Genomic DNA, 21,357 nt, shown 5'->3' with positions numbered 1-21,357 from the left:
GAGGTCACAAACCTAAACACAATACCACGGGCTCTCTTTTCGGGACATGACAAGGTTGAGTTTGCACCTCTGCTGCCAAATCTTTGGCTTAGGTTCTTAGCAGACCCAGTGCATAGCACACAGAGTCGGAACTTAAAGTAAGGGGACAGGGTTGAGATTAGTTGCTCACACAAAGCAAGTTTGTTATAAATGGTAGCTGTAATAGCAAAGACATTGATAAAGAGCTTAACAGCAACGCTGGCGTAAAAATAGATTAGCTGTATCTGTGATAATAGAAGCTGGTGGCGGCTCTCAAAACACACACATGCACTTTTATATTTATTGTTTCTTTGAATTAATACTCAAGTCGTACCCTTCAGAAAACAGGTCACCTTTATTTAGACCAAAGTATTCAAAAAGAAAAAAGAAAAAAACCTGTCAAATGTGTTCAGCAGACGCAATGAACTGGAAGTGATGGTGTCAAAGTTTAGTTTGTTTTTATTTTCAGAATTTTTATGAGCATTATTTGAAGTCTCACGTTCTTTAAACTGTGCCAAAGAAGAGACATTTTTTATCGAAGATCATTTGGTGGTTCTTTAGAGAAGGGGTTCCCAAACTTTTCAGCCAACAACCCCAAAAATAGCAGTGCTAGTGACTCGAGACCCCCACTATCATCGGAGGTGGTTAATGGATACAAACGTTTCGCGTTACCGCGCACATGCGTTAATAAGGTCTATCCAAACGCACATAATGTCAACACAAAAGAACACAGTCTAACATAATATTATTTTTGAGTAATTTACTTTACATTACTTTACTTGTTGTTATACAAAAACCATGAACTATAGTACAGATGGTCAAATTTCAGTCAGTTTGCAGTTTGCACACCTTGTACAGTATTGAGCACGGATCTGTTTTATTCTTTTACATTCTCTTTCATTTTGCTACAAGCTCGTTTTCCCAGTCCAAAATAAAAGCGAATGTTTTAATTTCCACAATTCAAGTTTTCATTTTGCCGCTGTTTGTTATGATCAGTTATTAAATGTACAACATGTGTGATCTTTGTGATTTGATCATAAAACCTTCTCGATCATTTCACGAAATCCTCCGAGGTAATTAAAGTATACGAATGTTGCGCCATGGCGCACATACAGGTCCGTCCAAACACGAGCATAATAACAACACAAAAGAACACAACAGTCTAACATCCTCAGGGGTCACGATCAAGGGGTTAGGAAATTTGAAAGGCTGATGGCTTTTTTTTCCGTCACCGTGAACCGTTTTGTAGCATCTTTATTTTTAACTGTATATGTGCATTTGAAAGGTGTAAAAAATGAGAAGTCACAAAAATACGCTACCATAGTGTATTCCCAAAAGAAAACAGGATATTCAACATGGAACAAAACAGAAAGAAAAGGTGCCAGCCCGGCTTGATTTTATCTATTAAGAATTGATTGGGTCGTGAAAAGTGGGTGGTCTATATCAAATCGGAGCCAAGTGGTTTTAAGGGAGGGGTTTCAATTTGAAGAGATTCTTAAGATAAACATGTTTTGTTCTTTGTAATACCTGCACCAGTGAATCATTCACAATAGAACCAGGAACGTGCATTAATCCGTGTTGACTGTAGCATTTCTTTCCACCTGAACTATAAACGAATTTCAGACGTTTACATTATTGTCGTCCACTTTTGGCTACAGCACAGCTCCCACGGTCTGCCGCCCCCTCTCACCCGCGCTTTGTTTTTATCTGTTCCTAGCCTCCTACGTGCTGTTGACCCTTCCGAGTGCTCAGGTGACGCAGTCCGTTACGCGGGAAGAGAAAGAGCGAGCGGTTTGGAGAGAAGGAAACGTTATGGCCTGTGAGAAAGACAGGTTTTGAGAGTACAAGTGAGAGAGGGAAAAGCAGAGCAGCTAGACTGAGTGAAAAAGAGAGAGGGAGAGCGAACGAACGAGCAAGAACGAGGCCTCGCCGACGTTTCCCTGCTGCATATGCAGCTGATAGTATCTGGCAGGGCCTGGCTCTCTGGGGAGCCCTGTAATCTGTTCCATCAGCGTTTACTACCGAACAAATTAACTAAGACAAGCACCGCCGCCTGAGCCAGCAGAATTCCTCCATTAGGAAAATTATAAAGCTATTATGGGGAACAATTTGGTCTTTTATATAAACGCCCCTCATTGGAGGGCTACATGGCTTCCTTACGCTACACCAGGGGGGCTGGATGGATGGAATACCCCAGGGGGTATTACCAGCCTTGATATGAGCGCCATGCGGGACCGTGTGCCTTATGCTGTATTATGATGAATATTTACTGTGATTTCAACGAAACTCGCATTATTGCGTTCAGGAATTCAAAGCAACTATGTATTTTACGATAATAGAATAGTAGCAGCCACGCACATATGTCTTGTCAGTGCATGTCAGGGCTTATTTTCATCACGTTTGCATAATAATAAGCGAACGCGGACGTCCTGCCACGGCTGTTTAAAAAGTCTAAAACTTAACCGCTTATGTAGCATGACGTTTTTTTTATCCCAAACATATCCCATTGACCCAGAAACCAATGATCCACACCCGTCTCTAGGGATGATATTTTAAAACCAAATCCGTCCCTCGCCAGGACACACGAACTTCGCGATCGTTACGCGTCTTACGTGGAAGATGGAGGTGATAATAACAGAGGAGAGTAAAATCGGGGCGAGACTGCGGTGACTCAGCCCCCCGGTTGTTGTGTTGGAGGTTTGGGGAGTCTGGCGCACAGAGTTCCAGCCTAATTAAGTTGATTTGTTCCCAGCATCTGGTTCCCAGATGTCAGACGATATTCTTTAGCTCAGCGCCCTGCTGTTGAGAGGAGAGGAGCGGGATTGCGGGACCGCAGACTGCTGACTTTTCATAAGGCCCACCGGAGGGGGGACCGTTGCGCCGGGTTGGTGACTGATTGGCGCGGTAGCCAGTCACTGATTGTTTGTTGCTACTTTCAGGGGAGTCTGATTGGTCCGTTGGTTGAAGTGAGTTATTGAGGGTGGTTTATAGCTGCAATACGCCTGCAGGTGCATACCGAACAGAATTCTCACACTTTATAAAACGCATTGTTTTTGCAGCATAGAGATGATATGTGCTGAACAAGTTGGGCTGTGTTGTTGTAAAACTTTTTTTTTTATGAATGCAACTCGTCAGTGACCATGTTTGCAAACAATGCAATAAAAAGGTGGGATGCGTTTTGGTGTCCCACCCTGAGCGTTGATTATTTTAAAAATGGTTTAAACTTTATAAATGCACGTCTAAAGACTCACTTCTTTCTGTTCTGTTTGTGTTTCATGTAATTCTCTTCAAATTACAGTTACTTCTCTTGTTTTGTAATTTCCATTACTGGTTTGATTCTGACTTACTGCTATAATATAATTTGTCTACATTTTTTATGTGGAATGTCATGTGATCATTTCCCTTATCTGCCCTCAGAAAGAACTGGATGCCACCGCCACAGCTCTGGCCAACAGACAGGATGAAAGCGAGCAGTCCAGGAAAAAACTCATCGACCAAAGCCGCGACTTCAAGAAGAATACTCCAGAGGTGAGAGAGAGCAAGAGATGATTTCTCAAATTATATGAGGCTCAAAGGTAGTACGGCTAAAAGGAATTTGAGAGGAAGCGGATCCTAATTGTGACATTTCTGGACCGGCACATCTCGATCTCTTGGGTACCTGTAAATGACAGCAACCGTCGCTGTCGAGTGCAAAAGTGACCGCGCACTTGCTTTAAGAAGTCGTTTACTCTATGGGGGCTTTAATAAAAAAAATTAACCCATGAACCAAACCAACCAGACCTGAACAAAAAGTGTCTGAAATTTCGAATGTGTTTAACATTTTACAAGGAAATGAACTGCACATCCCATGCAGGATTGGAAATGTCATATAAAAGTTGATGGCGCAATATAAAACTGTTGACTCAAATGAAAAGTTTCTAAAGTTTATATGTAATTTATATTTAAAAGTATCAAACAAAACATTTGAAGGTAATTGTAAAAAAAACAAATACTGCATTTGATTCATTGGTCATGTACAAAACATCCCAGGCCTACAGTTTTATTTGGCATGGTTCTCGTTGAAGGCGCTTTCTTTTGAATTATAGGTAGTAACCTGAAGTTTAGTGATTTAAAACTTTTTTAAATATAGAAAAGGAAGATAATATGGCAGACTTCTAGCATATATCAATGCTTAACTGTCTCCGCTCTTGTTAAGAATCTTGAAAAATTAAAATACTCTATAGATGTGCCGTGTTGCCATTGGATATAAGCTCACATTCTTTAATTGCTGTTTTTCATTGCTTGCACATTTTATTGCTGTACATTGTAGATTTAAATTCTTGTTGCGGTTATTCCACTTGAGTTCTGGTACATGGCTGAGCTGCTATTATTTTTCGGATTTGCACTTGTATGACATTCGTTGTGGCCTCGGAAGAGAGGTCAGTGATGGAGAAACCAGAGGATATGATTTATCCATTGAGGGAATACTCAGTCTGCATGGCTAGAGGTGGACGGTCATGCTCAGACCGTAGAGTTGACCGGAAGGTCATGTTCTAGGGGAAAACCTGACGATGCATGTTAGCAGGACAGTAAGCATCAGTGGTTTTGTATTTACTGGAACCCTTTTCTGATCTTATAGTTAAAGCGAACATGCAGAGACAATGAGAGAACGTGATCATTGTTGGATGAGAACGGTTTTCAGATGTTTATGTGCATTTGCAAGCGAAGTCTTTGTATTTGTGTGTGATATGCCTAATTTAATTCAAAGAGTTGTGGAGGCAAGAGTACATAGGTAATGATGACATCATTCCCTCAGAACGAAAGTCAAGGATGTAAAGAAAAAGAAGACATTAAACAGCTGTCATAAGTCATCTGGAGTTCACCTCAGGCTTTTCTTTAATTCTTTGATTAATATTACCGATATCATTATAAAAGTGCTCATGTGAAGATCTCAAACAGGTGCTTCCAGTCTTCCAGATTCCAAATGCATATAACTCTCCACTGTATTCAGTTTAAGAAGTCCCTGCCAACCGTCTTTCGAGTCGAGCACTCAAGGGCACCCTGGCGCTCCGGTCAGCGTTATCTTTGATCAAGGTTGCCGTCGCCTCTGCCCTCCTCCCTCTCACTCCCCCTTTCCTGCCTCTCGTTTGGCGAATTCCTCACGAGTTACCGCTCTCAGAGAGAGCCGATGAATAAATGGAAAATAAAAAACCTGTTTTGTCTCCGGAGCCTCAATAAATCAGTCCCCCTTTTCCATTTAAAATGTCTAGGGCTGCAATTTATGTCTGAGCTTAATAACCCGTTAACTAAAGTAATCGTGCCGGGGGTTTTGGCTCGGAGGCCACACGTTCGGAGATTCTGTGAACTCTGTAAAAGCAAAAAAAAGTCGTAGTGGGTCTTTGCCCAGTACCTAAGGTGCAAGACATCAAGGGCCTCGGATGGAGAGGTGGAAATTCTATCTGTGATGAGGGAACGTTGCTTAAATGGGTGGATGTGGAATTAACGTGCCATGGTTTGATAACTATAGTGTTTCTTTTGACTAAAAGAATAGAATTCTGAATTAACCCTCCAGTTGTATTTATCCGCACAAAATATGTTTAGGGAGAAATGTGGTTATGTATCCAAACAATGGAAGTCAATGGGGTCCAATTTTGTTTGGTTACCAACATTCTTTAAAACATCCTCTTTTGTGTTCTCTAGAGGAAAGAAATTCATACAGGTTTGAATTGTCATGAGGCTGAGTAAATGAAGACTGAATTAAATTTTTTGGGTGAACTATACCTTTAAGAGCCACAATGGTTTGTCTTGGCACAGTTAGTTAGCAGTCAGCAATTCTTTAAAATATTTTCATCCCAAAAAAATTTGATTTACTTGTGATGTGTTAATAATACTTTTTAAAGTTACGTCGTGAAACTTGGGCGACAAATTGTATGGTCACCACAGGTGACATTTCTAACAATTATGGACTTGAGCGCTCACTGAAATATCTATTTCAGCACTGTTATATGATGCATTTAGAAGTACATACTTTAAACCCCCTTCAATCCATCCTTTGGAGGCCTTTTCAAAGAATATCAGACTTTTCTGGAATTCAACCATTTTTAGCTTTATTAATAACAATCCTGCTATTTGTGCCTCACCTCCCACCACCAGTGGTTAACGTTTTCAGGACTTGTCTGTATATATTTAGAAAAATAAATTGCCCGTATAGTTTGTGCGATTCTCTATATCCGTTTCCATTCTCGTCCGCAGCGTGTTGCGCTGCTGTTGTGTAATTGTTATTGACTGCTTGTTTATGCAGCCCCTTCATGGTTCTGCTGCGCCTCAGGACTAAGGTTGAAAAGTTTATTGTCCGCTCCATGATGTCAATGTGACAGATAGGGATTTGTTAGGATGACCTGTTATTTTCCAACGCATTACGTAATGTCTGTGTTTCTCTCTGGCCTGCACCTGTGAAATAAATAATCCTAAGCAGCCGTTAAATTTGACGCAGATCACTTCATTTCGTCTTTTTTTTAAACGCATAAATATGTAACCCAAACAACCGGAGCACTTGGCCCTATTTTCGTTTAGGTTTCGCTTTGCTTGTTTAGATTGAGTTTTAAATAGGATGTGATGGAGACTGAAAGGGACCAGTGTGTCGGCACCAAAATTATATTCAGGGTCTGGCTGCTTGATGGAAATATTTTCATAAGGTCATGTGCGTTCTCTCACTTCAGCCGCCACATAGTTCGAGTTTATGCATTAGATGCCATTGATAAAAATCTAATTTTTTGCATATTTGTTGAAAGTGTTTCACCACATGCAAACACCAGGTTTGAAGGGAGCTTTTAAACTTGATGTGCCCAGCGTTTGATGCTTGCTTAACCAGCTAACTCTTTAAAAAGGTGCAAAAAAACTTGCTTTAAATACAGTCTCTGTTTAAAGTCAGCACGGAAGAACGTCTAAAACCCGTTCAACTGTTGTAATGTGATGTTTTTTTTGGGGTGAAAAAGGATGTTTAAGGAGAAAAACTGAAGGGTGGGGCCTGATTTTATCAATTAGGAATTTATTGTATCATGAAAAGTGATTGTGGGTAGATGAAGGGTCGTTTAAAAGGGGGCTTTGTGAATTCACCGCAAAATAAAAGTTATTTAGAGGCAGAAAAAGTTGTTCGAATTTGATGTAGGAATAAACCCCGTTCACACCAAGCAAGCAAGCTGATTTAAAGGGCTTGTGCAATTATAACTTGGGATCTGAGTAAATATAATATTATCACAACGTATTTAACATAATGTCCCTATATAAGTAATATACTTTTGATAAAGTCCTTTGGACATTTTTTTTTAAATATACACTGATAAATCATTCAGTAATGTCTTGACATTCTGCTTCAAAGCTTACGTTCACAACATGATTAAATGTTTGTGTCATATTCATAATGTTCAACTTGTTTACATTCACATTCATTTTTTTCTTCGGCTCATTCTTGCCATGGAAGGCCATATCGAATGTTGCTCAGTCGCAGAAACTCGCCCTCTCACACAAGTTTATTCACAGTTACGCTTGTTGTGTGTGCGTCAGCCATTTTGATTTTTGCTCCTTCACTGGCTTTGATGTTGCCTTAAAGGGGACGGCTGGTTGGCCCCTGGACGTTGTGATGCGAGTGTCCAGAGATTTCATTGGCTGCCAGGGCTGGTCAGAGAGAGCTGTGAAGTGAATGGTCCTGACAAAATGAATACAGTAATTAGGGCTGATCCACTGGCACGACGCCCACGCTGGCAGACTGGCGTCTTACACTGTTAATTATAGCCGTCCCGTTCCTAACACGACGTCAGGGTATTTACCAAGGTCTGAATTTGTTACAGCGCATTTATAAGTGTGTTTGTGCGTCTCGGCGTGTAGAGGTAGAGAGGAGAGAGAGAACGAGAGAGCATTGTATGAGTAACACGCTGAAAAATGCCTTTGATGTTTACACTGTAGTGGGGGCGGGGAGCAAGAAAACCAGTGAGGTCTTGGGTCGACATATCCGCTTTTTAAACCCGGGTCATTCGCTACGTTCGGATATGGCAGATTATGTTTCCATAGCCTGTAGGGAGAAAAATCACGAATGGGGTCTAATATGTCATTTGTTTCAGATGGATAGTCACAAGTATAATAAAAGGTAGCATTTAAAGCTGCATTCCGTTAGTTTTGCCTTCGTCTGTTAAGACATAAGATTGCAGGTTACATACTTGTCTTTTATTAGGGTTTTAGTCAAGTGACGTCAAACTGATGATTTTGGGCAAAATTAACGACTCAAATTATAAATCATTATTATAAGCTTACAGTTCCGAATCAGGGCAAAATATGGAGACAGTTTTCAACATTAATTGCTTAATATTGGCCAATAAAAATATGGATTGCAACTTTAATAATTAAATGCATCAATTAAAAAATGAAGCATATGCTTATTAAGCATATCGTCACTGTCCTTGTGCAATCTTGCTTGTCTAAACACTTTACTTTTTAAATGATCGCATACTGTGTGGTCAAAGTTTACACACATGTTTTTATATTTTTAATTGGTTATATATTTGCGAAATCCTATGACTAGTATAATGATTCATGGCAATAAAAATCACTAAATATGGAGATACAACGTTTCGGAAAGACTGAAACTACAGCTAGAAAGATACATTTCTGTCATTTTGTGGCAAAACTTAAACCTTCCAAGGGCATTTTAGGCGAGCATTTCTTTGTTTTAATAACATTCAACATTTTCCGTTTCCGCAATACCTATCAAAATAATTTGGGAAGGTACAGATGCTTTTAAAGTTCTTCTGTGTCCTGTCAGAGGTGATTTGCTTTAACATGGTATCATTGAAGAGAGTCCTCCTAAGGCTTGTGTGGAATACACTTGTGTTTGCGTTGCCTTCAGGTTCAAAGCGAATTATAGTGTTAGTGCCTCTTTATTTCCCCTCGACAGCTTCATAGAACTGATTCAATGTGTGAAATCAGTTACATAAAGACTAATAAAATAGCTCAAACTTTTTGGTTTTCATGTGATTTCTTTCTCTTCCCATTCCTCTTTGTATGAGGTTGGAAGCACTTGTTTAATGTACTGGTTCATTGTAGGATTTGATCCATCTGGAGAGCCGGAGTTGGAATGAGACTGGAGTGAAACTGATGGGGCTTGACTGTGTGCCACTTCCTGTCTCTCTAAGCTAAGTTGATTGGCTGATCCTCAGGGCTTCCTGTCTGATAATCACCACTGGACTTTGCTGAGTGTTATGCTTTTGGATGTTCAGACGACTGTGCGTTTATGAATCACGCTGGCCCATATTTCACAGAGCACGTCCAGTCTTGACATAGATTACTTAAAAATAAAAAATGTCATTCTTATTGTTTTGATGATTTTTTTCTTGTTCAAAAATGTTAAACAAAATGTTGACAAAGCAATAAAAGTGGTCAGACTCCCAAAAAAATAGATAACAGCACATAACACTCATGCACTATTTTTCGTCTTCAGAAGCCATAAGATTTTTATAAGAGGAGCGGATTTGTGCTCTGCTATAAATATCTCGTGTTGTGTACCTTGTACCTTTGAAGAAAGTCACATGGGGTTCTGAATTATCATTTTTAGGTGAACTATCCCTTTGATACTTTGTGTTTATTCAGTCATGTATGTCACCACTGCGGTGGTTTTTACTGTGGAAATAAAATAATAAGCAATGAATCCGTTCCTATGACATCATAAGAATTAATTTATTTTCTCATCAGAATGCATCGCTGAGCTTGCGTGAGTTCCCCAACCTGACATCGAGTCCGCGGAGGGTCCGCTGGAAGAGATGTGCGGCTTGATCTGAATATATTTTTCCACCTTGTTTAGAATCCCTTTGTGCTGAGATATTGCGTTGGGTCATTAGAGCCGACAGGAACGGGACACGGAATGGGAATTGGAGCCGGAATGGGAACCCTCCCTCTGGAGTTGCGGGGCTCGTCTGTCCCTGAGCTGCCTGGAGAGGAGTAATCTGTCTTCTCGAGGCGGCGTAGCCGACAACAGATTGGTCACGTTAGCCGAGTCTTTGCAACCCCCAGTGATCCATTCAAACCAGTGCAATCTACAGTCTTGTGGTCAGAAATCAGCCATAAAGCCTGGGAAGATCTGGGATCAGAGCCCGGATATATCAGGAATCTAAATTCCCTTGTCTGTTTGATTATGTTAATTTGGCCATCGAAAGCACGAAGTCATAATTTGTCTGACGTGCATTGCGCCTATGATCACAGTATATGATTATGAGCTTTTTCCATCAGTTAAACGGGTTGTTTTTGTCTGACTTTCAGTCTGACTTTCAAACTGATTTCAGTTGTCTGTTATTGTTCGTAACGTTTATCGCCTTCGCTAATGTAAATCTCTTGCAATGCTTTACTTACAATGTTTGCGTTGTTAGTTTGCGAAAGAATCGCGAGACATTGTTTCGATGAGAAAATACTTACATTCACAGTGCCGTTGAAAGAAGAATAGTATATCCTTTAACCGCAGATACTAACCGATACGCAGAATACTTGCATTATCATTGAAAAACAAAGAACACTTATATTCTTTGTTGGAGGATTTATGCAACCTTAGTGTTTCTAAACTGCATATCATTGTGTCTGTGTGTGTTTGTGTGTGTTTGTTTGTGGTTTTGTGTCTGCACACACCCGATAACCCACACACTCGTCTTCATCTCCATGGGTGGGCAGTGTACTGGCCTTGGTAGCACGATCAGATTTCAGGTCGTCCTCCATCACTCCCAAGCAAACGGCTGTGCTGTCAGACACGCTTAGATGCACGCACACACAGAAGCATGTGCACAGTTAAACATATACCACACACACACACATGCTCGTCGTATATAAATGCACACATGCATAGACACCATTAACCCTAGATCCACTTACCTCTTTTCAACACCGGGCCAGCCTATCCTGTGCTTTTCATCACTGTGGCTTAGGCTAACCTCCGGAAGGCTGTCCTTTGGAGGCCCCCAGTCTCAATCACCTGGTCCCCAGTGTTAGATGTCCTAACAGAGACCTACTTTTACTGATTAATGTATCTCTGAGGTCTTTCTCTGTATAGGGTTACTGGTTCTTAAGGAAGTGTATGCACACACTCAAGCTCTGTTCCAAAACCTTGTGAGCTGCCTATGTAGGCAGCTGTCTACTAAGTCAGTGAGGGTGTTATGATACATCGTGGCAAATGTAGATTGTGTTCTTCGGTGATATGATGGCGGTTTGAACTTATTGCATATGTGTACGGTATTGACAATAACACTGATATAAATAATACTTTAAATATTATGTCGTACATCTCGCTGCTTTTCTTCGGAAAACCTTGTATCTCCTTATTTTGTTAATTTTTTATTCTTTTTTGCCCAAAAATAATTATTAGTCACCCTTTATGTTTGTCACTGGGTATCTACAGAAAAAAAGTATTAAAGGGCTTGTCAACTTGGACAACACAGTATTTAATCATTTGAAAAGTACAGTGTTTTCTTAGCTCCTGAAAAATAGCGAATTTGAACATCTGAGATTTGGAAAGGGTGATGATAAAATATTGTAAATTATTCAATATTCTTTTAAAATTTTACTTTGTTTTTTGGTTACAAGCACATTTCTGTGTCTCCCTACTCTAATATTGTGCCAAAAATAGAGTAACGATGAAAGAATAAAGCCATGAAAACCATGCCGTAAATATCTGATATCGTGTCCCATTGGTTGTGCTGAAAATAAGTGACCTTTGCTTCGGTTTAGCTTCAACTTCTTAGTGACAATTTATTTGCTCACAAAATGTTCAATCAAACCTGGAATCTACAACAAAAAATGGAAATAAATCAGTTTTATGAACCCACTGTAATATTGTGTCCAATCGTGAGATTAGTCTGTTGTTACACCCTTATAAGACTGCATCGTAACCATTAGGGAACCTCATCCTTTAAGTGACTATTGGAACGCTCTTGAATTGCAGTAACACAAATAGCACTCCATATGGGAGTAAGGCATTCTGGGATAGCCTTTGTGCACACGTAAGGTACTTAAGTAGGCAACGTACATATAATGCAGATTATATCTTCAGTATAATGACTTATAATGTTGCCTCCATAGGCAGCACACTACATTTTTGGAGTAGACCTACAGTGTCCTTTCAGCAGTCCTTAAACTTTGGGTGTGACATAATAGAACTGGCGTTTTCTCCTTCCTCGGCCCATTAAATCGTGCACAGTAAACAGTCATTTTGGCAGTTCGCTTTACACTGCGGCCTGATGGGATATTTTGAGCACCACAGCCTTGGCCGATCTTTGACAATCATTTCTGTCATCTCTTTATTCGGGTGTGGCTTCCATATTTTCATCCCCGTTGAGTGACAATACCGAAAGGGAAAGATGTATGGACATTGATGCCATTGGTTCAGCCACCCTCACCCGTCACTCCGTTCTGCCACCTGCGGTTGGAGGTGCCAAGGCTACAGACCATTAGCACAGAGCAGGTCTGTATTTATAGTGCTTAACAGGCATGACTCAACAGCATCACTGTTTGCTTTTAGCTGTAATGGAATCTGCGCTGTGCCGAACACAGAAAACCCATTATTGTGTATGATAATATTGTTTCTGTCGATGGGCGAACCGCGGCTAAAATTTCCACTGAGCACCGCTGGTCGCTTGCACCTGCAGAAACCATGTTTATAGTTCAAGAGAGAGAGAGAAAAGGGGCACACAAAGGTGTAAGTTAACTATTTTTCTTCAGCTTAGAGCGTTGACTGATATCATGCAGGCCATGTGACTCGGCGATGAGGTAATGGCTGTTGACGTTTACAGCTCCCTCTAATGAAAGACTGTGTAAAGTGTGATGCTTGTAACGGGACGTAAAACCAGCTAGTAAACCTTTAGTGTCACGCACCACGACGTGACATCGATTCTCAGGTTTTAGCTGTCTCAGATACTTTCCAGATGATAGTTTTGTTCTGAAGCGCAGTCGCGTGGATGTGTGTGTTTCTGCCTCGAGCATGTCGGGTCCAGTGTCTGTTGAATTTCAACAAAATCAAACGTCAGGAGTGACAAAGTCCTTCAACAGCAATGTGAAAGAATAACAGAATTACAAGAAACACAAAAACTGTGATGAGAATCGAGGTTATCACACAAAAACTATTTTTGAACTTTTCTTAAATACATGTACAAATATTACTGTTGTATTGTTCAAAAGTGAATATGAACTTGTTTTCTTTGTAGTATTTTAGGTCTGAAAAATGCAGAGCATATTTTCTGTTATTTCACCTGTTTCTCCACTTTTCATTGTCTGCAAATAGATGCAGTTTTTTAAGGAATATTGTTAGTAGTTCACACAATGAGACAAATATTCTTTGTACATGACACATACTTACAGTATAAACAGTAAAATATGAAGAAAAAAAATGATTTCGAAATTGTTGTGTGTGTAGGCCTATACATGTATATGTAAATATATATTTATACACTTTTATCTTTTTCTTTTATCATGTTATTTCACTAAACACAGCTTAAATCCTTTATCTGCATGTGTCATGAGTAATCGGGTGTACTTTAGGACCCAGGAGACACCTACAGTCATAAGAGGGATCGCCAAAGAAACGGACAGAGTTGAACAGAACTTTAAAATCATCAGTCTGTCTGAAGATATATGAAGTAAACGTACTTCAGTGTATCAATATTTCCCCCAATATGCACATTTTTGGATTTTAAAAGCCATGCGATCAGAAATAAACAGGAGCAGACGAGGATGAATATGTATGTCTCGTATCAATGACATAATGTTTTGCTTGTTTATTTTGGTCTTCTGACATAAATGAAGGAAATCCACCTTTCATAATGTGCCTCTGTTGCTAACTTTTGCTGACGCTGGAAAGTATTTACCGTTATGTTAAGTTGGTTAACTACGGTTTAATGATAAAGTATGGCATGATATTACCAACCGTTTGATGTTTGTATCGTGGTTTATCGTAAAACCGGTAATCGTTACATGTCTGTCTGGCTTGTGTGTGGGCATGTACGTATGTGTATGTGTGTGTTTGTGTAGTTATGTTTGCAAATACATGGCACTTGCGAGTGTGTGTGAGACTACATTGGGCCTCCCCCTTGCCAGTGTCCTCTGTTTCCCATTCCAGCCCTGATGAGTCAGAGTCTGTGAATGCAGCCGAGCGTACAGCAACACAGTGACGTTAATGTGTTTACGCTCTGTGTGCTCTCTCTGCTACAGCGGGGCGCGCTGACCTCCACATACAGGCACAGTCTCAATTTTTCAGGCACTCCGACTCTCCTCTTCAAACAGGCACAGTCATTCCTCTACAAGCTAACACAGTCTGTTCTTTACAAGCTCTCACAGTCTCTTCCTCAGATAGTCTCGCCTTTTCAGGCTAACTGTAACCGTTTTTTGTAAAGTCTCATTTACAAGCTAGCACAGTTTCTTCTCATAAAGACACTTTATCAGACTCTTCTTTTGAAGCTAACACAGTTTCTTTGAAGAAAGATTGTACATTACAAGCTTACAAAGTCTCCTTTATCTGTTTAAAAAAAAAGACACATTCACCTCTTAAAGGGACGGTGCACCTAAAAATAAGAGTTTTGTCATAATTTATTCACCCTCATGTCATTCAAAATCTATTTACGACTCTTTATTCTGTGTAAAAACAATGATATTTTGAAAAACAGTGCTTTTGTTTCTGTACAATGGATGTCAATAGAGGCTTATGTTGTTGGTTTCCAAAATATCTTCTTTTGTATCCTGCAGAAGAAAGTCACACAGGTTCGAAATGACATGAAGGTTAGTATGTAATAAAGTCTTTTTTATTTTTAGTGTATTCCTTTAGCAAGCTCATGCTTACACAGTGTCTTCAGAAAGATACAGTCTTTATCTGTGCCTTGCTTTTCCTCCCAGAGTTTCTCCACCAGTAATATATAGTTCGTTCTTTCTTCCAGTCTGAATGTCTGTGGAGAAAACATTTCAGTTTCACTTTATTCACCAGTGGGGCGGGAGGGGGTTTTCGCACAGTTGCGGTCCCTCCTGTGAACAGCCATGGCTGTCAGTGAAACATTAAACTGATTTGTGGGCTGTGTGATTCTCTTGAGGGAGCGGGGCTGGCAGTCTCTGCAGTTCTGTCCCTCAATCTTAATACTGATCTTGAATCAGTAAGGCTTGAAAACCTATCCACTAAATTGATGTTTTATATTAAACAGCAAGTGTAGTTCATGCTCGCAGTCCAGATACTGTGAAACAGATGTCTTCTCAGCTGTAACAAATTGTTGTGTGTGTATATTTATAGTCTTGGCGTACGATGGACGTCGCTGCTTTTTTGCCGAACGATCCACCCTCGTGTTGTTTCAAGCATGGTGGACTGACTTTTTTCGGTTAAAAAAAAAGAAGGGTGAACATTTTATAGGTATATTGGCCACTTTTGGGATATAATGAAAGTGAATGGGGACTGGGACTTTCAAGCGTCAAAATAATCTTGTAGCACATTCCTTGTCATCTGATACAAAAGCCTTTTATATATTAAGGTATAAAAGCCTTTTATAGATTTATTTTATGGCTTAAAATGTTTTGGATTACTCTTATTAAATTTGCATGCTTTTTTTCTTACTTTTTCTTTTTTTTGTTGCTTAAACTGTTCCTTTAAGTCTCGCCACCTCTACTCTTTTACCCAATTTTGTTAAATCTGGAAATCTTTCAATATGACTACCCTGCCCGTTTGTCCTCTGTTTACATTCATTTCTCTTTTATGCATCTTCGAAAATGTCTTTGTGTTTGCGCGAGACACTTGCATCAGCCGACTCCCACCACATGTTTTATTTGAGGTAATTTTCAGAGCCCGAGACCCCCTCCACCCTCTGACAGAATTACAAGGCAGAAATAATCGCGCAACATAAAACACTATTTAAAGTTTTCACAAGGCTCAGACGAACGGAGGGGGGCTGTTTCCATGGAATATGCACTTAAGAGGAATGCTGACAATTATGCACCCTGAATGGAAAAAGCCTGAGACGGATATCTGTAAGGCACTTTATTTATTTATTTTTGACCGAAGACGAGCTTGATGTTTGGTCTGAATAAATAATCCAGTCGACATGTGCTTGCTTAATTAATGGCCTCGTGTTCGGCTCTAAACTGTGCGTCTGAGAGTGCAAAACGGCCTTTCGACACTTTTGGGGTGATATAAAGTTGCGAAAAATGCAAACAAACCATCTCTCGGACAAGAGGTCAGACAGACGTCCGCTCATTCGCTACAACACCATTTCATCATCAGATAGAGGCTACCCTGCATTCCTCGGAGGCAGAAGGCCATGTCTTTCTCACTTTTTTTCACCATCCCCCTTTCCTCTTTCATTTCCCTTCTTTCATCCCCCTCTCCCTCTGATCTGCATGGCCGCATCTCAGGTTTTTCTCCTGGAGCAATCTCTATAAATAGAGCTTCAATAGCTGCTGCCTAACAAACCTGCTCATCAGAACTAATTGCCAAAGAAAAGTTCTATTTTCCAGCTTTCTTTGCGTTAACCCTTTGCTGTACTTCCTCTGCGACAGCCTGGCGTGTAGCGAGCTTTTCCAGGATGCTTTGTTTTAAGATAAAAAGGTTCAAGTTCATATAGATCTAAATGTCAAGAATCATTTGTACAGTATTCATTCTGTATTTCGACTTTCTGTGATTATCAGGATCAAAATTTATGTTATTTTTGTTTATTCACTTTATATTCACCTACACTGTTGTTTAAATGTTTAGAGTCGCTTGAGTGAAATGTTTCTCTTGACTATATATTTTAATATGAAGGCATATGCTTTAGTGTTTTGTTCACAATCAATCATAATAGTAAAAAATTGTATTTAATGACCTTGACTGAATGTTAATGTTCAAAAAATTTCTATAAGATCACAGCATGCATAAGAACCCCATTAATATTTTTTCACAATCATCTCTGGGCGAGAACAAATAAAAGATGGCTGTAAAAAGCCAGGAGAATATTTCTAGAAATTGCATGCAAACGGGGTTACTATACAAAAACAATATATTAAAATATAGCACATTGATTTTTATAGAATTTTTTCAATCTCAACATAATCTTCAACCAATTATTAACAACCAATGAACCCTGCCTGAACTTTTGAACGATATATTGTAACAAAATTTGATGCTTCAAAATATGTATCATGATTCAAAGAAATGTTGACTGCAAGATCCAAAAAGAAAACACAAAACCACCCAAAAATGGTCTCTTGTGACACATGAACCATGGACTTTTATGTCGATAAGAAATGTTCTTTGATTTTTGTCTCCCCTTTGAGACTGGAAAACTCAAAACCGAATTTATTATAATTTTATGGAAAGAGTGGATAAAGAAGATTGAATTTCTTCCGTGTTGCATAGAAAAATATATTTCATGCTGAACAAACGGACAGTATTTACCTTTTTGGGTGAACCATCGATTAAAATGACATCAAAAAGCATTGTTGGGATTGCAGAAGTGTATTATTAAAGGAATGTGTGTGTGTGTGTGTGTGTCTGTATGTATGTGTGTGTGTGTGTGTGATTGATAACCTCCATCAACAGTGCATGTGTCTGAGAGATAGGCTGGCCCTAGATCACAGTGTCTTTGTTTGGGGGTCTGTCTGACAGTCCCGTGACCTCATTACCAGACCAGCGTCTGGGGGCATTCAACGGCATGGGGGCCGGTCGGGGCCCCCCACCCCCATCCTCAGTCCATTTGGCCACTGTTTTTCATTTTCTCCTACTGCTATGTCCCGTCGTCTTGCGGTTACATGGCGTATGGTTCCCTCTTGTGAGAATGTGTGCTTGAGAGAGCGTGTAAGTTTTAAGGTGTAGCTGCAAAGGAGCTGAATGCATTCTGTCTGTTTTCCGTCTGCTTTAATTGACTGTGACCTTAAGGGTGTGGGAGCACGGAATAAAGGACTCAGGCACGCCCACACGTAGATGTGCGTGCACAGCTGCGCACACAGAGACGCAAACACAGGCACACGCACCCACACATAGACACACAAACACTCAAAATGACAGATACGCTTGGGAGCTGTAGGTGAGCATGAATTCACAAAGCATAGATGCTTGTTTTGTTTTTTTCAGCATTCTTTTATTTTCGTGTTTGTTAACACGAATCATTATTAATATTGCTCAGTCTTAAAGTTTGAACTCTAAACTCGAATGAATAGCTTTATTGAGATGAGGTGTGGTACAACATATTATAAGAATCAGACATCTATGCTTTAAAACATCTTGCAGGCTTAAATTGCAATTGTGTTTTTAACCAGTAAATTAATGGTGAAATGTTCTTCTCTTGTCATTTCAAACCTGTATGACTTTCTTTCTTCCGCAGAACACAAAAGAAGATATTTAGAAAAATGTTGCTAACAAAAACCGGTTGGTCCCTAATCACTTGCATTGGTTTTGTGTCCATACGATGGAAACCAATAGCGAGCGACAGTTTTTAGTTACCTTTATTCTTTCGAAACATCTTATTTTGTGTTTTGCAAAAGAAAGAAAAGCACTCAGGTTTATAATGACAACAGGGTGAGTAAATGATGATAGAATTTTCAGTCTGAAGGTGAACTATTCCTATAAGAGACCCGGAAATATCTAATATTTTGGACTACGGTACACAAGCTGACAATGCATTTCGCTATCAGACACTGGTGAAATGCCACAGTTCTGTTTCCTGTGGAATGTTTGCATGTGTGTTTGTGTGTTCTTTTATAATGGAGGCAAAAATAAGGCCTTGCTCTTATCAGCGAAGTCTCTTCTCATCCATCATGGCTGCCCTCTGCTCTCTATGCATGAGTGTGTGTCCATGTGTGGGTGTGTGTCTGTCTGTGTGTACCTATGAATAATGAGCGGGGTGATGCTCTTAGACTTTGTTGAATGAAGATTCTACATCCAGAAGGCAGGGAGGGACACAAGAAGACATCTAGTGAACAAACGAGACCATGTGCTTTCCTGTTCCACCATTTCCAGTGCTGGATTTAGTGAGATTTACGACTTAACAGAAGAGGCCATTTTCCAGAAGCCACTATTCCCAAATACAACACTAGATTCTCTGTATATTGAATCGTTTTTTATCTTTATTTTAACAGTGTTGTATACAAAGCAGTACAATAAAGCTTCGGTTATGCATCATATGGGAACATTTATGCTTTTGGCTGACACATTTACACAAAGCTACTTACAAGGTATATGTATATACGCATATTTTTTATCAGTACATATGTTCCCTGGGAATCGAACCAGAACACTTCATTCGATACATTATGAATATAAAATCCCCTCTTTCATAATTGAACTGTACATAAGTTCAACCCCGTCTATGCTGGAAGTATGAAATATTATAAAAATGAAAATATTACATATAAAATATTAGCAAATTTAATAATTCTTTCAGCCCAAAAACGTTTTTCTTGTAGACTTTATTTTACAGATCCGACAAACTGAATAAAATCAATGTCGGAAATGTGACAAAAGCATGCCGATTTATGAGCCTCATACATATATGAGGACAGTAGAGGCATGAACGCATTTTTGTGATAGAATACTCCAGATGTGTACCAAAATAGAAACGCAGACGTTAGTCAGACATGATTAAACCAAACTGTTTAATTCTGAGTTTAGATGGTATTACTGCAGACACCATCAGCCTCAAACAGGCCTGGCATGACTCCCACAAGGCAATACTGTACCATCCCAGTGCCAGATGCCAGCGTGGAAGGGGCGGCTGGCATGTGATGTGGTATAATGGAGCAAGTAGGAAGAGGAATACAGAGGCTTAAGATGATGGTAAATAATTCACCAGGCTGGTTCAGGGTGCATGTGTAACTGGCTGCTTTAAAGATGTATGACGCTGGAGGAGGGCAGCCGGGGGAGACTTAAGGTGGATCTTTATGTGGGACAACACAGGAAGGATGCGTTTATGCTGGGACTGCTTACTGATGTTGATATTATTTGTTTTGATATTATATAGTACCATAAAATACATAATGCCAGAGTAAGTGATAGTTCACTCAAAAATGAAAATTTTGTCATCAGTCACTTGCCATTTTAAACCTCTAGTCTATGACTTACTTTCTTGTGCAGAACACAGATGAAGATATTTTTACGAATGTCGGTAACTGAACAATAGTGGTACCCATTCAATTTATTGTATGTACACAAAATCAATGAGTCAATGGGTACCGCTGTTGTTTGGTTACCATCATTCTTTAAAATATCTTCCTTTGTGTTCTGCAGAAGAAAGAAAGTCATACGTGTTTGAAATGCCATAACATTCATCTTTTGGTGAACTATCCCTTTAACCGGTGTTTTGGAAAAAATGTCCTGAAATTTAATTCCAGCAGTCAAACAACTTATTTCTGACACATTTGTGCAATTCGCAGTACATTGAAGTTTTAGGTTTTATCACTTTGTGTTTTGATGTTCCTGGGATTGGAACCATGACCTTTGCACTGCAAATACTGCATATATAAATAAAGAAAAATCTTTTATTTACAAAATATGTCCTTGAATTCAACCTCAAAAGGCACAATTTATCAGTATACTTTTCTCTTTCAGTTTTACCTATTAAGCTGTTCAGAGCCCTTCACATTGTACTATTTTTTCACCAAGTTATATTTTGACCTCCCAGTCTCTTCTCATGCCAGTAGTCCAACAGATTGCATTTCCACCTTCCACCACCCTGTAGACCTAACAACGACTTGCACATGCTCCAACTTGGCCCCGTTCCTGGAGATTTACTTTTATTGCAGAGCCTATTCTCCATTCGTTCACAATACGAATGTATTTTTATGCACTGCACTCTGCGAACAAACGCAGGCTGATTGCATCTGCAGAGATTGACGGTGTTGAAGGAATAGCAGGAGTCGTGCTCAAGGAGGGCAGGGGAACTCTTTTGGCCAAGCCGTGAGTATTATGTTGAAACCAGATGTTGAGAGATGTTTCCTCTCGGTCACGTGGGCCCCTCTGGTGCGGCGCTTACATAAATGTCAGCTGTACAGTAGCCAGTGCGGACGGGAGAGAGGGAACGGAGGCCCAGCTGCTCGCTCTGGGAAGATGAAGAGTGCAGTGGGGTCAACGCTACCCACCACCACTAGTGTCTGCTCTTTGCCAGCTATCTCTTACTGCATGCAGACGTCAGGCGGTGGTGGGAATCAAGTCTACTGTTGTTTTATCAACCTGCCATCAAGAAATATTAAAGAAGTCTCCGGTGACCCATAAAGTCGAATTTAATAACTTAATAGTAATAATCTTTCATTGTGCCACAATTATGTGTAAACTATAAATAATTTGAGATCTTTGGTTTGTGCAGATCCAATTTTGATTCTAAATCTGTGAATACA

General features: G+C 39.8%; 1 protein-coding gene across 4 annotated transcripts in view; it reads left to right on the top strand.

The window, feature by feature from the left end:
* cux1a (cut-like homeobox 1a) overlaps positions 1-21,357 on the top strand; it is a 104,115-nt gene that overhangs the window by 20,727 nt on the left and 62,031 nt on the right. For all 4 annotated transcript variants that reach the window (XM_056737140.1, XM_056737139.1, XM_056737142.1 and 1 more), the window contains exon 2: positions 3,436-3,546. In XM_056737140.1, the coding sequence (XP_056593118.1) occupies positions 3,436-3,546 (111 nt within the window). The remainder of the gene's footprint in view (positions 1-3,435; positions 3,547-21,357) is intronic.

The sequence above is a fragment of the Triplophysa dalaica genome, chromosome 22 (assembly GCF_015846415.1).
Source record: "Triplophysa dalaica isolate WHDGS20190420 chromosome 22, ASM1584641v1, whole genome shotgun sequence".
NCBI lineage: Eukaryota > Metazoa > Chordata > Actinopteri > Cypriniformes > Nemacheilidae > Triplophysa > Triplophysa dalaica.
This window is presented reverse-complemented; position numbering and strand designations above follow the sequence as displayed.